Raw genomic sequence first — 16,213 nt, 5'->3', positions numbered from 1 at the left:
AGAAAATAGTCAAGATATGGAAATATAAAGAAAATTAAGTAAACAAATTGTATGACAGTTCTTAATCATGTATTGAAAAATAATAAATACAATGTGAAGAATGGTGAGGTTTAAGCTAGTGTATTTTTTTCATTAAGGTAGAGTATACAAAAAAAAAATGTAAACATTATGTAAAAAAAAGGAATGTATTAATTTATCTCCATTTTTAATCTATTTCCGAAAATGATTAGATGTTAAGTAAAAACATGTATCAAGAAAGGAATAGTAAAATATTAGACATATAATATCGGTAGAATACAATTAATGTAATCAAAATTATAGATTCGAAATAATGGTAAAACTATAGATAGATAGATAGATAGATAGATAGATAGATAGATAGATAGATAGATAGATAGATAGATAGATAGATAGATAGATAGATAGATAGATAGATAGATAGATAGATAGATAGATAGATAGATTAATTAATTTATCATTAATCCATAAATACGGTATATACATATAAAAATAAAAGAACCTATGTGAACTTTAAAAAAAAAAAACTTATTAAGTAGATTGAATTAATAATGAATAAATTGATAATTAATAATGAATTGCAGTAATAATTCACCGTAAACTCCTATTTTAAACGAATTATTTAAACACCACTAGTGAGTATTTCTTTTGACGAATCCCCAAGTGTTTAAAATGGCTCGATTAATTGCACATTTAAAAAATAAAGTTGTCATTTTAAACACAACCGCATGTGTAAAAAAAACAAACTAATACTGAGCCGTTGAATGTGAAAGACTTCCTGCTAAAACGGAAACGCTAAACGAGCTTCCTTTCAACAGCTTGACAGGTTTGTACCGTAAACCACGTGATCACACAGGCTATTAGCCATAGGTCAGTGACGTCAGGGCTGTCAATGGCCTAAAGTGGTGTTTGCAGGAGCAGACACACCTTCTCTTCGACCCGTGAACGACAGATAACAAACTAGCTTGTTTGTCACGTAAGTCACTTTAATGTAATTTATTTATTTACGGATAAAGTATGTCGTCGTTGGTAGCCGTGGATGTTTTGAACCTGTTTAAACCGGTATTTTTGTCGTCAAGTTCAAGTTCATCGAAGATATTTGTCGGAAAGTTAAAATACTACTATTATTATTGTAACTATTCCGACACAAACTCCAGTTATTTGACCAACTTATATCAATCTTTCAAGCAAGTTATTCAGGTCATTTCAACAACACCGCAGTTGTGTATTTATAGTCAGTATTCGGTGTTGATATTTCATGTTGTACTGCATACTAAGACACACATGTAGGGAATATTATTGTCTTCGTGACATTCTTGGGTATTGTATAGTGTAGTAAGAACTATATTATTGTGTGTATTGCATGTGCCTGTGTGTCTCTCTGTTTGTGTGACTCTTATCTCTGTGTTTCTGGGTGTGTGTGTGTTTCAATTTTTGTATGTGTGTGTTATTATTTTTGTGTGTGTGTGTGTGTTTCTATGTGTGTGTGTGTGTTTCTATTTTTGTGTGTGTGTTTCTATTTTTGCGTGTCTCAGTGTGTTTATGTGCGTACATGTGTCTTTTGTTTGTGTGTCTCTTATCTCTGTGTTTCTGTGTGTGTGTATTTCTATTTTTGCGTGTGTGTTTCTATTTATGTGTGTGTTTTTATTTTTGTGTGTGTGATTCTATGGGTGTGTGTGTGTTTCTATCGGTGTGTGTGTGTTTCTATTTATGTGTGTGTTTTTATTTTTGTGTGTGTGTTTCTATGTGTGTGTGTGTGTGTTTCTATGTGTGTGTGTGTGTTTCTATGGGTGTGTGTGTGTTTCTATTTTTGCGTGTCTCAGTGTGTTTATGTGCGTACATGTGTTGCTCTGTGTGTGTATGTCTTTGCTTGTGTGTGTGTTTGTCTCTGCTTGTGTGTGTGTATGGCGTCACATCGTGACACAGTATGACACACTATCGTGACGCAAATTCTACAACTGAGTGATAATAATAATAAATACAAATATGTTAAAGGACACCTAATGTGCCGATTTAAGTGTCTCTTAAATTTTTCTAAGACCTCTATTGTACTTATCAGTATGTTTCTTTTTGCACAAAACTCTCATTTAATAAAGATATTTACATTAGAAAATATGCTTAAGCCCCGCCCACTTAAGATGCGCCGTCTGAGAAGAATGCTGTGTCTTAAATCACATACTTCTCTTAGTATACTAGAAGTTAGTATGCATCAGGATAGTATACGTACTAAAAAGTATGCAAATTCTCCACAGATAGTATGTCTCAAATCAAACAGGAAACAGGAAATGATGCAACAGCTTCTTCTTCTACTACTATTTAACAACCAGCTGTAGGAACACTATCGACACCTGCCGGCAGTTAGAAGTTTGGAAAAAGAAATAAAGAAAAAATATGAGAATTGAAATATTCGCGACATATTTAAGCTGGTATCAGCACCGAAGACGTGTCATCCTTCTACTGCTGCTGAAAAAACACCTGTAAGTATATGAATATATATATATATATTATGAATATATATATATATATATATATATATATATGCTTATATATATGACGTAACTTCCGTATATAACATCACTAAGATGGAACCGTTTAGGGTAGATAGTGTCCATCGAACCATACTCAGTTTTGTGGGCGTTTTAGTGACAATTTAGTGTGCATGGCGCACTAAATTTCGCATACTAAGAATTGAGACGCACTTACGCACTAAAAATACTAACTTTGAGTACGCTAGTATGCGATTTGAGACACAGCAGAAGTCTTGTCCAAGCAACCACACCCACTCTGCTCTGATTGGTCACAAAAAACGAGTTCCATTCAAGGACTCAGGTAAATATCAAACTCACCCCTAAAACTCCCGTTTTGGACATTAAAAACGTAATCTCGTTTGGCGAGATTTGAGACGGGAGAGAACTTTATTAAGTAATTACTTCAAAACGGAGCAACGTCATGATGGACGACCTCCTGCATTTTCAAGAGGACGACTTCAACATTGACAACATGTGAATAAGTCAGAGAGTTTTCACATTAGGTGTCCTTTAAAATAATAAATAATCGAACATTTTAAATATATCAACAACAGTGAACATTCTAAAAAGACAATAACTACTAGGACTAGAATTTATTTAAAACGTCTACACACTACAAAGTACAGAAAAAGTGGAGAAAATAACAAAATTCAATTAAATTTTTTTTTTTTAAAGTATCTGACCACAGCAGGCAGGAAGGAGCGACAAAATGTAGCACAGGTTTTATTTAGTGCGATTAAAGTGTCCCTGGCTGTGATGCTCCCTGGCCAGATTTTCTGAGACTCCTTTGTTGTTTTGACCTTTTGAGCATATATTTTATTGACTATTGTTTTGATTGTTTTGATTGTTTAAGCGCTTTGTGACCCTGGTCTAGAAAAGCGCTCTACAAATATTACTTACTCACTCACTCACTCACTCACTCACTCACTCACTCACTCACTCACTCACTCACTCACTCACTCACTCACTTACCCACTCACTCACTCACTCACTTACTTACTTACTTACTTACTTACTTACTTACTTACTTACTTACTTACTTACTTACTTACTTACTTACTTACTTACTTACTTACTTACTTACTTACTTACTTACTTACTTACTTACTTACTTGCTCACTCACTCACTCACTTACCCACTCACCCACTCACTCACCCACTCACTCACTCACTCACTCACTCACTCACTTACTTACTTACTTACTTACTTACTCACTTACTTACTTACTTACTTACTTACTTACTTACTTACTTACTTACTTACTTACTTACTTACTTACTTACTTACTTACTTGCTCACTCACTCACTTACCCACTTACCCACTCACTCACCCACTCACTCACTCACTCACTCACTCACTCACTCACTCTTTTTTAGTGACCTCACAAAGTCGTAAATTTTGTAATTTGTTAGGTCGCTGTACGACTGCGAGACAGTCGTTCCATTTTCATGCCGTTTGACCGTTTTGAACAGTTTTATGGAAACATTAAGGATGTTTGCAATGTAGGGCACAAAAAAAAATGTTGCTCCACAGTAACTTCCTACTTTGGCTGTCCCTGTTCTCCGTGGATCATTATTGGAAATGTGACATTCGGTGTCTTGTCCATAGTTGTCTTCTTGATCTAGTGCCGTAGAGGTCTCCGTTAAAGAACCTCCTACACTCTGCAGGAACTGGATTTGGCTTGACAGAACCATCTCGTGGTCCACCACATTTCAAATAGCCGATGTCTAGAGGGAGTCGTTGCGAAGCCTCTGTAACTTTGTTAAGAAGCCGCGGAAGAAAAGCCCTTTTCAGCGGTTCCTGGAATTAAAATTATAATTAATTAACATGTATAAACAACACATGTATTACGAGGCACAAGTTCACTGTGTGCGCTCTCTTGCTTTTGTGACACCATATTATGGGTGTGTGGATGGGCCTCTGTTTTTGTGCATCTCAGTGTTTGTGTTTCTCTGTGTGTTAATCTTTTGTTTTTGTGTGTGTTTTTGTTTTTTGTGTGTGTGTTTATCTTTGTTAGTGTCAGTGTGTCTTTCTGAGTGTGTCTCTATCTCTGTATGTCTCTGTGTGGGTGTCCCAGTGTCTGTGTGTGTGTGTTTCTCTATTTTTGCGTGTTTGTGTGCGTTTATGTGTGGCTCTGTATGTGTGTGTCCCTGTGTCTGTGAGTGTGTGTTTCTCTATTTTTGCATGTTTGTGTGCGTTTATGTGTGCCTCTGTATGTGTGTGTGCCTGTGTGTGTGTATGTGTGTCTCTCTGTCTTTAAGTGTGTCTCTGTGTGTGTTTATCTCTTTTTTGTGTGTGTGACTGTGTGTGATTTTCTATTTTTTGTGTGTGTAACTGTGTTAGTGTCAGTGTGTCTTTCTGAGTGTGTCTCTATCTCTGTGTGTCTCTGAGTGGGTGTCCCTGTGTCTATGTGTGTGTGTGTGTTTCTCTATTTTTGCGTGTTTGTGTGCGTTTATGTGTGTCTCTGTGTGTGTGTGTGTGCATCTGTGTGTGTGTGTTTCTCTATTTTTGCGTGTTTGTGTGTGTTTATGTGTGTCTCTGTGTGTGTGTGTGTGTGCATCTGTGTGTGTGTGTTTCTCTATTTTTGCGTTTATGTGTGTCTCTGTGTGTGTGTGTGTGTGTGTGTGCATCTGTGTGTGTGTGTTTCTCTTTTTGCGTGTTTGTGTGCGTTTATGTGTGTCTCTGTGTGTGTGTGTGTGCATCTGTGTATGTGTGCATCTGTGTATGTGTGTCTCTGTGTTTGTGTGTGTTTATCTCTTTTTTGTGTGTGTGACTGTGTATGTTTTTCTATTTTTCTGTGTGTGTCTCTTTGTTTTTGTCTGTGTGTCTCTCAGTCTGTGTTACTGTGTGTGTGTGTGCGTGCGTGTGAAGTGAGGTTTTTTTTACTTTTAACAAAGTTTATGCTATTTTTAAATATACAAATAAATAAACATTTCTTCAATCAACTTGTTAAGAAAACATGTGATGTTTTATGTGGAAATGAATGATGAAAATAAAATATTTAACCTTTTGACCTTCATGATCAGTTCTATATATTTTACTCGTGTTATAAAGTCAAAGGGCCACATCGGGGCCCCCGGTGCTGCACCTATCCCAGATCTGCTCCAACCCACCTGTGACATCCATGTTTTATTTAAAATACCTATAGTGTGATCGTCATGTTGATCTTTTTCCAGAGATGGTGCGTTGGGAGGACCTCGCCAGGATGGATCCAGACCGTCAGGCCAGAGTGCTCCAGCTGTACAATGGAGGGTTTCCCAGAGAGATCCGCCAGTGTCTGAGCGACTGGATCGAGAGTCAGGACTGGTAAGTGAATTCACCTGCAACACAATGTATTCGCCATCGTGTTTAAACACAAATATCCTGCTTCTATTTTCCAGGGACTCGGCTGCAGCCGACGCCGCCAAGGCCAACGTTTGCTTCAAGGAACTGATCGAGTATTTGGATCAACTGCTACAGAACCCTGTCGGCAGGCAACCTGTGCTGCAGCAGCCGGATTATAATATGTACAAGTGTTACCTCCAGGTGAGCAAATTCGTATTCCACGCTTTTAACGGTTACAGACATTGGAATTAGTCGTGTTTAAGAACGACCGATTCCGGCTTTGTTTGTCACGCAGTCGAGCTTTGGAAACCAACCGCAGCATATGGCAGCTCTTCTCTCCAAGTGTTTGAAGGAGGAGGCTCGGATCCTGGCCTCATCTGGACCAGAGGTAAGTGTCCTTACTAAGGGGTTTCAACTACGGTATTTCCCACTCGTGTAGAGGCTGTAACCTTCGTGTAACTGGGTGGACGCAGTTGCGCTATGTAACCACCAGAGCAGACCTGGGCAAAGTGCGGCCCGGGGGCCACATGCGGCCCTTTGATTGTATTTATGCGGCCCTTGTAATGTCAAAGTATGATCATGTATAAATGGTTCTAATGCATTAAAAAGAGTATTTTGTATTTATTATTCATTTACAACACTTATTTACCTTTTCCCTCCTTTTTATTAATCCCTCAAAATATTAAAAGTTAGTTGAAGAAATGTTTTGAAAAAAACTCATACAAGAATAAAATTGCAGCTTATTTAGCTTAATAAATGTCACGGCCTAATGACGCTTGTCCTTTTTCTAGTGATTTTCTCATCTTTCTTTTTCTCGACGGCCCCTTACAATATTCACAGAATTTAATGTGGCCCTTGAAGAAATTTAATTGCCCACCCCTGCACTAGAGGTTCTGTCTCCATTCAAACACCTTCTAATCCCATTACAGCAAAGCCCTTCTAGTAGTTATCAGACACCAATTATTTATTCTTGAAGACCCACTATATTTAATTTGTCATTTACAACCAGTACCATAAACATTTATTTATGAATACAATTGTTGTATTTTTTTAAAAAGTCGTCTATTAAATCTTGTGAGCTTTCGCTGTCTCTTGAAAATAGTTTTTATCCGACGGCAATAACCATCTTCAATGCCTTTTAAAATGAACCACACAACACTATACAGAGGGATCGTGCGCTAACATGAGAGAATCGATGGTTTTTGTTTTCACTTGGGTGTTTTATTTATTTTGTTTTACCACTGTCATGTACATTTATTATATTAAATATTTTATATTGAAAAATTAAGAAGAGGAGGAGAGAAAGAAAAAGTCTAAACAATAGTGGTGTGTATTGTCAAGAATCTGGTGATGCGATTAGTATAATAATACAGGCGCAACAAAATCATATATTGTGATACTGTAGGAACAAGGATATACAGTATCCGTAGTATTGTCGTGTACTTGAGTCTCCGGTGGTCTTTAAATTCTGCAACACCAGAGTCGTAACCGCTTGAATTTGCTTTGAAAGCCAAATATCTCCAAACATCCGCTTTTAAAAAAACAGCTGGAGTGGAATGTATCCTCTCGTCCTCAGTCATCGCCGGGATCTCGCTTGATTTCATTAGCGGTGGAGGACGTCACGACTGAAGTTTGATTGCAACAAAAACTTTTGCATTTTAATTGTACATTAAAAAACACATAAAATAAAATGATGATGGTAACACAAAAAATATTATTTGCAAGCCAAAAACACATTTTTTAATCAAGTCTTTTGAATACTTTTGTAATATCTCCATCATTCTCCAGGTATTTCCTTACCCTTAACAATCCTCAAACACGTCAAAAATGCATTATTTGTTTTGTTTTTTTCAGCTCGCGGTGGTCCAGCCGATAGATGAACAGCGCCACCTGTTGGACAAATACATCGAGGACCTGAAGAACCGAACTTCGGTAAACTTATTAAATACGTCAATGTTTTTTGTTTTCATCCTCACCCTGTGGTTTCCTCCTTGTCTCGAAGGAAGTGAAGAAGGCCTTCCAGGAGCTTTTGGGCGAAAATGACGGTGGGAAGTCACAAACCAACGTGATACAAACCAAGCAGGTAGTCTTGATGGAACAATGTTCTCTCAATATGTTACCATTGAAGTGAGCAAATACCCGTTTGTGTCGTCGCAGGAGGTCATCGTGGAAATCTTACACCATTGTGATGCGGCCGTCAAGACACTCATCGACGAAGAGCTGCCCAAGTGGAGGCGACGCCAGCACTTGGCCTGCGTAGGATTTCCTCAGGATACGAGTCTGACAAATCTGGAGAACTGGTGAGATGTTTTTTTTTTTATTCTCCTTCGTCCTCTGAATAAATAATAATTTTTTTTATGACTTCTACGATGCGTGACGACTGCTTTTAAGCTTGTTATAATCAGAAAACTAAAAAAATATTTTCGTGCAATGGGATTGCGGTAGATTTAATCACATTTTGCTAGATTATACAATTATATCGATTATATCGTTGTTCACCTAACCGATTGGAAACTTCAATTCTGTATTGGCAACACTGTGATTGCCCGACTGGGCGGCAAAGCATTATGCAAGCTCGATAGTTGTGGCTGCACTTCATATGTGATGTTGAGTTTGCAGCTTCACATGGATTTTATCGAATTAATCTTAGGGAAAAAACCCCCAGAATTATCCATTTTAGTGACCATTTAACTTAAAATCCACATTTGTTAATTAAAAAAAATATATTATTCATTAGTTTATACATTTTTGCCATATCTATTGGTTGTTTAAAACTAATTTAGAGTTTAGTAGATTGACATTTCATGACATTTAAGCTTTGGAACAATCTTCCTCTCTCTTTGCGCTTGATGGATCTACTGACTCCTTTAAGAAACATCTTAAGACGTTTCTATTTGTTCAGGCTTTTCCTTGATTTTCTGGAACTCCTGTGTTGTTGTCAGTATTATCTTGATCTTTAAAGTATATACTTTTTTGAGTATTGTTTTGTTTGTTTAAGCGCTTTGTGACCCTGGTCTGGAAAAGCACTATATAAATAAATATTACTTACTTACATTTGAATGCAGAATTTTTAGGAAATTGATGATTAAAACTTTATTTAGCTTTGTCATTGTCAAAGATGATGGTTTAATGAGGATATAAATCCAAATGTATCCTAAGTTACGATCAATGACTGCCCCAGATCTCTTCTAGAAGACGTAGACAACCTTCCCCCCACAATATCGCAACAATTCAATGTAGACGTTTGGGGAAAAAATGAATAATGAAATCATGATATTTAAACCATCTTAGTCATACGGTGTTACCAACGATGACGGGTTCACGCTATAGCTGTCACGATGGTGAGGACATCAGTCGTATAGAATCGTATAAAACGACAGATGTGTGGGATTCCACAGGTTCACCGGCGTGGGGGGGGTGCTCATGGACATGCGTAAACTCCAGAACCCGCTGCCGGTTCAGAGACGCCCGGAGGACGAGATGGAGGCCAGCCTGCAGAAGTACACCGAGTCGTTGATCACCAAACTTCTGTCCAAGTGAGACGACCACCGCGTCACAGCGTGACGTCAGAAACCGTTTTTCCTTCTAAAATAGTTTTAACTTTTTAGCGCCCTCGTGGTCCAGAGGCAGCCGTACTCGTCCAAATTGGCGGAAAGACCTCTCATACTGAAGACCGGGGTGCAGTTCCTGACAGCCGTGAGGTGACCCTAAAAACTTGTGGAATTATAAGAGCATGTGATCCAGTTCTTGACGCTCGTCCCCTTCGTTTAGATTCTTGGCAAATCTCCCTGAATTCGAGTGTGTGCTCAAAGTCCAGCCGGTGTTTGACAAGTAAGTCGAGGCGCTTAAATCCCACTATGTCCATTTAAAAAACGTTTTTTCCGTGTTTCTTTGCGAAGGGACGCCGAAGAGGTCAAGAAGTTAAAGGGGTACGTTTGTCTGTCTTCGCGGTCAAGTCTTTCCCTCGCTCACTGACGATCTCATATCTGCAGATTTCGATCCTTTCGTTTCACCACGCGCGACGCCAGCAAAGTGTTGGTCGCGAACGCTTCGGATGGAGGACTGGCCGCCATGTTTGACATGGTACGACTTTGTATATGGAAGTTCATGTGGTGACCACTAGAGGGCAGCATCAACAGACGACTATGGATGGTATGTTATCACTAAAAATCTTTGTTGTCCCTCAGAAATTGGCTGATAAAAAAAACGCCAAGGTGTTGAAGGTAAGAAATAATACTTTCAAATACTTTTTAAAGTTACGGTTGATCTTACATTATATATAATGGAATATCGGGCGAAAAACAAGGCTTTCACATTCACAAGTCACTAGCTTTAAAAGCTAACGATTAGCATCCAGTGTTGAGCAATTTTATGCAAGTGATGTTGACTCTCTTCGCCGTTGTCTTCGTTATAACGCAATGCTTCTCGGGACCTCCCACTTTTATCCAACGGCGCGTGCCCGTTCCTAAAAGACTCTGATTAGTGTAATTTATTCAAGCAGCACTATGTAGCATTTTTTAACAAGTTTGTATTTTCTGTCATGACTCGTGAATTTTGTTCTCTCTAGCGTTGTCAACAACGTTAATGTTACTAAAAAATGTAAAGAACGACCATGTGGTTTGTGGCATAGGCTTAAAGCAGGAGTCACGACATCGCAGATACACTGTCCTGACAGCCAGGGGGAGCCAGAAACAATCTTTTCAATCTTTCGTATTGATGCTTTAACGTGTAGCTACAGTTTATATTTGCCAGTCAGTGAATGTTACTCTGGTAATTCTTGGGAGGAAAGAAAATGACTCGCACTACAATCAAGGAACCCACTTTTTAAAAATATATGTATTCTTAGTATATATTTCTTTCGTTCTTTTCAGTTGGGAGTGACGGAGGAGCTTCATCTCCTTAAATTTGTCTGCATGTTTCAACATGCCGGTCTGAAGTTTGACATCGAGGTGAGCTTCGTCCTCTCGGTAACAAATCATCAGCATCAATGATTCACTCTGGGTTCTTCTGCGCTCGTGTTCCAGACCAGTTCGCTGCCTCTGCTGGTCGTGTCCAACGCGACTCAGATCCCAAGTGCCTGGGCCACCATCTTGTGGTGCAGCATGTTGTCCAGCGCTGATCTCCAGGTATGACTTCAGAAACTCATCACTCTGATAAAAAACACTATATCGTCAACTGTTTCTTTATGTTCCCTCAGGACTTGGCGGTGTTTGCAAAACCTCCTCCGGTCCCCTGGACTCGGCTGGCGGAGGTCCTGAGCTGTCAGTTCTACAGCGTAGGCAAACGCGGTCTGGACGCCGACCAGCTGGCAATGCTGCACGCACGTATCGTAGGCGAGTGACTATGGATCGTCTGTCAAAGCCTGTGAAGTTAGCAAAAAATCAACGTAGATAAATGTTCATGTTGATTATAGTGACTACAAGTAAGTAAGTAAGTAATTTTTATTTGTATAGCGCTTTTCCAGACCAGGATCACAAAGCGCTTAAACAATCAAAACAATACTTAATAAAGTATATACTTTAAAGGTCAAAATAAAACTGATAACACAACAGGAGTTCCAGAAAATCAAGGAAAAGCCTGAACAAATAAAAACGTCTTAAGATTATTTTTGAAAGAGTCAGTAGATCATCAAACACAGAGATCGTTCCAAAGCTTAGGAGCAACAGTCTGGAAGGATTTCTCTCCTCTGGTCCTGAACCGTGTTCAGGAACCATCAGTAGATTCTGATCCACAGACCTCAGAGCCCGAGCTGGGGTGTAAAGCTGGATCAGATCACTGATGGAATGTCTGACCATGAATAGATCTGAAAGTAAGAACCCAAATTTTAAAGTTGATTCTGAAAGAAACTGGAAGCCAGTGAAGAGTTTTAAGGATCAGAGAAATGAGAGTTCTTCTAGTAGAGCAGGTCAGAATTCTCGCTGCAGAGTTTTGTATCAACTGCAGGCGAGACAGATCCTTCTTGACATGAAGACATGAACTGTTGCAATAGTCCAGGCGAGAAGACACAAACGCATGGATTACAAGCTCCAGATCAAGTATCTCAGTTTTTAAGATAAGATAAGGAACAGAGATTATAAATGTCAGAAATACTGGTATAACTGGTGGACAAACCAAGAAGATGCATTTAAAGGTCAAAGAAAATATCAAAATCACAATTTTTCCTGTTGGATAGTGAAGGGTTTTAGTTATAATTCTTTATTGATGGGATTTACAGGTGGCGAAGCGAACATGGTGGAGTGGCGCCAGTTCAAGGTCAGTTTCTCATCCTGCAGTAATGAGTGAGTATTTCCGTTGCCATCATGTGACCCGTTTACGCCGACTCGTCTCGGCCCAACTCGACTCGGGGTTTCGGATCAGTTTCCCCCCAGCGTGGGACACGGAAGCAGATACTCTTTTCATGACCCGCCCGGCTGTGGTTCAGGGCGAGCAGCGCTGGTGATAATAACAACGTGACGTAAAAAAAAAAAGAGAACGATATGTTGTTTGTATGTGGAAGGATTTTCAGATTTATTTCTGTCTGGTAGGATTAAGCAAGTCGTATAGTTTATTACTGTTATGGCGCCCCCTGCTGGTGAGACGTCAACATGACTCGTCATTTGTTCCACATTTTCTCTCCCTTCCTGTCGACACATACCGTCTTTTCTGCCCAATTACAATGTTAATATTATTATATTTAACCTCCAGGGGGCACTAAAGGAACTTTCATTCCACCTGTGACCCCTTAATTGAATTTATTTTTTTATTTTTTGCATTATTTGCATTTGGATCATTAAAGGCGCCGACGAGGACGGCTGCCTCTTCCAGTAGCTCCGCAGCAATTTCTATAATTTTCTGTTTTTTATTAATTTTTTACTATAATCTTTTTAAATGGATACTTTTGAACATGGAAAGAATCGTCTTGTTTACTCAAGAGAGGATCTACTGTCGCTGAAGTCAATGGCACGGGCTGGAGATCGCCACAAGATCCCGATCGAACTTCAGCGCCGTTACAGAGGCTGTCGGGCAGGGAGGAGGCTAAAGGCTAAGCTATCGGACAATCGGAGACGTCACAGACCAACGATCCCAACGATCACGATGGGGAACGTCAATTCACTGACGAATAAGATGGACGAGCTGTCTGCCCTCAACAACCAGCGGATCTACAGAGAGAGCAGCTTGTTGATCTTCACGGAGACGTGGCTCACTCAACTGACTCCGGACTCACACGTGGATCTGCCTGGTTTCAGCACCATCAGAGCGGACAGAGACGCGCGCGCGTGTGGGAAGCGCAGAGGAGGAGGTCTGATCATGTACGTGAATAAACGCTGGTGTAGTCCGGGACACGTTACTGTAAAGAAAGTCTCTTGTTGTCAAGATTTAGAACTGTTGGCTGTCAGCATGCGTCCATATTATCTACCGCATGAGTTCAGTCACGTGATCGCGCTGTGTGTCTACATTCCTCCGAGCGCTGCGGCTGCATCTGCCTGTGAGAAGATCCACACAATGACAGCTCGACTTCAGAATCAAAATCCTGACGCGTTTATCATCATCTCTGGAGACTTTAATCATGCCAACCTGGACTCTACTCTGCCTACTTTCCATCAGGCCGTGGATTGTCCCACCAGGAATAACAGGACAATTGACCTTCTTTATTCCAACTTGAAGGACGCCTACAGAGCCAAACCTCTTCCTCCACTTGGAAGGTCCGATCACAACCTGGTCCACCTTCAGTCACAGTACACTCCTCTGGTGCAGAGACAGACTGTGACCACTAAGACAATCAGAAAGTGGACACCAGCTGTGGAGGACGCCATCAGAGACTGCTTTGAAACAACAGACTGGGATGTGCTGCTGAGGTCTCATGGTGAGGACATCGAGGGACAGACACACTGTCTAACAGATTATTTAAATTTCTGTTTGGACGTTGTCGCCCCTACTAAGACTGTCCGCTGTTACCCTAATAATAAACCGTGGGTAACAAAGGAGGTCAAGGATGTCCTTAACAGGAAGAAAGTGGCATTCAGGAGCAGAGACAGGGACGCCATGAGGTCAGCTCAGCAGGAGGTGAAGCGATGCTTGAAGGAGGCAAAGGACACCTACAGGAGGAGGTTGGAGGAGAAGCTGAGCCGAGAAGAAATAAGAGAGGTCTGGGATGGTGTTAAAACCATCACTGGACACAAGACCAAGGCCTCTCTGACTGCAGTGGACACGGTGGATGAGGCAAATGGACTGAACAACTTTTTCAACAGGTTTGAGCAGGTCACCTCACCCTCACTGCTGCCCGCCTCAGGACCTGCCCCACCTTCTTGTGCCCCCCCCAGCTCCACAGAACCACTTCCCAGCTTCACCTCACTCCAGGTACAGGATGTACTTCGGAGGATTCGTCCAGGGAAGGCTGCTGGTCCTGATAAGGTGTCTGCTCGACTGCTAAAGACCTGCGCTGCTGAACTAGCTGAGCCACTCCAGCATGTCTTCAACCTCAGTCTACGGCTGGGGAAAGTACCAACTCTGTGGAAGACTTCCTGTATCGTTCCAGTCCCTAAAAAGATCCGACCGAGTGTGCTGAACGATTACAGACCGGTGGCACTGACTTCGCAGCTGATGAAGACACTGGAGCGGCTGGTCCTCAAACATCTTACGCCACAAGTCCAGCACGCGCAAGACCCCCTGCAGTTTGCCTACCAGCCAGCAGTTGGTGTGGAAGATGCCATCCTTCACCTCCTGCATCGGACCTACTCCCACTTGGATAAAGGAAGCGGTTCAGTGAGAATCCTGTTCCTGGACTTTTCTAGTGCCTTCAACACTATCCAACCCACTCTGCTGCAGGACAAACTGACTAAGATGCATGTGGACCCTGGTCTGGTCTCCTGGATTACGGACTATCTTACTGATCGACCACAGTATGTCAGGCTGAAGGACATCAAGTCTGACACTATGGTGTGCAGTACAGGAGCACCTCAGGGGACAGTACTGGCCCCTCTCCTCTTCACCATCTACACTTCAGACTTCTGCTACAACTCAGAGCTGAGTCTCGTCCAGAAGTATGCTGACGACACTGCCATTGTTGGATGCATCAGGGACAATAGCGAAGACGAGTACAGGAGTCTGATACGTGACTTTGTGGACTGGAGTGAGAGGAACCACTTGCAGCTGAACACCTCAAAAACCAAGGAGCTGGTCTTGGATTTCGGGAGGTCCAGGACAAAGCCACGTCCAGTGTCCATCAGAGGCGACGAGGTGGAGATAGTGGACAACTATAAGTACCTCGGTGTGTGGATGGACAGTAAACTGGACTGGTCCTGCAACACAGACCATGTGTATAAGAAGGTTCAGAGTAGACTGTACTTTCTGAGGAGGCTTCGTTCATTTAACATCTGCAAGAAGCTCCTCTGCATGTTCTACCAGTCTGTGGTGGCCAGTGTCCTGTTCTATGCTGTGGTGTGTTGGGGTGGAAATGTGTCCAAGAGGAGTGTCAACAGGTTGGACAGGTTGATCAGGAGGGCTGGTTCTGTGGTTGGAATGAAGCTGGACTCACTGGTGACAGTTGCTGAGAGGAGATCATTGAACAAACTACTGTCCATCATGGACGATGACAGTCATCCTCTCAGCACTGTCATCAGTGAGCAGAGAAGCAGAATGAGTGCACGAATGCTCCTACCCAGGTGCAAAACAAATAGACTCAGGGACTCATTCATCCCTCGGGCTATTAAATTGTACAATTCTGAGTTCGGGGGCAGGAGTGGAGTGAGAGTATCTGGATGTTCTGTTCCATGTTAGTCTTTGTATCTTTGTCTTTGTTGTTTTTCTTTCCTTGACCTATGTTCTTTGTCTTTGTCTTTAGACTTAGATTGTGTCATCTTGTTCTTCCTCTTTATGTTCTTCTTATTTTATTTTTTATGTATTATTTTTTATTGTTTATGAAAAATTGCTGGCTATTGTAAAAAAACAATTTCCCAAAGGAGACCTCCTGAGGGATCAATAAAGTTTTACCTTACCTTACCTTACCTTACCTTACCAGTTCCATTTAAACATAAGCTGTGTAAATTATTTATTGTTTTAATTGTGAGAAAATCGACTGATCTTGCAAAGAAACACGACAATAAATAACGTTCATCTCTTTATTATATATAGTTTGAACTCGCAAACTCCAAATTGCATCACATCCCTCTCAACGAACCTTCTCAGTAACGGTGACCTGAACAAAACTCTCGCGATGCTTTGCCGCCCAGCCAACCAATCACTGCTGTCGATGACTTTTTCAATTTGAATTCTGCGTCTATGTCGTAATGTCTTGCGTTGATCTTTCAATAGATAATTGTTCTTAAAAAGAACACTTGGTGTTAGACTTTGCGGTGCTGATCC

At 40.9% G+C, this 16,213-nt stretch overlaps 1 protein-coding gene across 1 annotated transcript in view; it reads left to right on the top strand.

Annotated features, from left to right (window-relative positions):
- The window catches only part of stat4 (signal transducer and activator of transcription 4), a 31,135-nt gene that overhangs the window by 12,044 nt on the left and 2,878 nt on the right, over window positions 1-16,213 (top strand). The window contains exons 25-42 of the mRNA XM_087804585.1: window positions 837-844; window positions 971-994; window positions 5,725-5,854; window positions 5,929-6,073; window positions 6,168-6,260; window positions 7,727-7,804; window positions 7,875-7,955; window positions 8,030-8,172; window positions 9,271-9,408; window positions 9,481-9,573; window positions 9,644-9,703; window positions 9,772-9,801; window positions 9,865-9,955; window positions 10,060-10,095; window positions 10,744-10,821; window positions 10,897-10,998; window positions 11,070-11,205; window positions 12,087-12,124. Of these exons, the coding sequence (XP_087660711.1) occupies window positions 837-844; window positions 971-994; window positions 5,725-5,854; window positions 5,929-6,073; window positions 6,168-6,260; window positions 7,727-7,804; window positions 7,875-7,955; window positions 8,030-8,172; window positions 9,271-9,408; window positions 9,481-9,573; window positions 9,644-9,703; window positions 9,772-9,801; window positions 9,865-9,955; window positions 10,060-10,095; window positions 10,744-10,821; window positions 10,897-10,998; window positions 11,070-11,205; window positions 12,087-12,124 (1,504 nt within the window). The remainder of the gene's footprint in view (window positions 1-836; window positions 845-970; window positions 995-5,724; window positions 5,855-5,928; window positions 6,074-6,167; window positions 6,261-7,726; window positions 7,805-7,874; window positions 7,956-8,029; window positions 8,173-9,270; window positions 9,409-9,480; window positions 9,574-9,643; window positions 9,704-9,771; window positions 9,802-9,864; window positions 9,956-10,059; window positions 10,096-10,743; window positions 10,822-10,896; window positions 10,999-11,069; window positions 11,206-12,086; window positions 12,125-16,213) is intronic.

This window comes from Callionymus lyra, chromosome 12, assembly GCF_982586985.1.
Source record: "Callionymus lyra chromosome 12, fCalLyr1.hap1.1, whole genome shotgun sequence".
NCBI classification, from domain to species: domain Eukaryota; kingdom Metazoa; phylum Chordata; class Actinopteri; order Syngnathiformes; family Callionymidae; genus Callionymus; species Callionymus lyra.
Note: the sequence above shows the minus strand (reverse complement) of the source record. Positions and strands in the feature narration are given on the sequence as shown.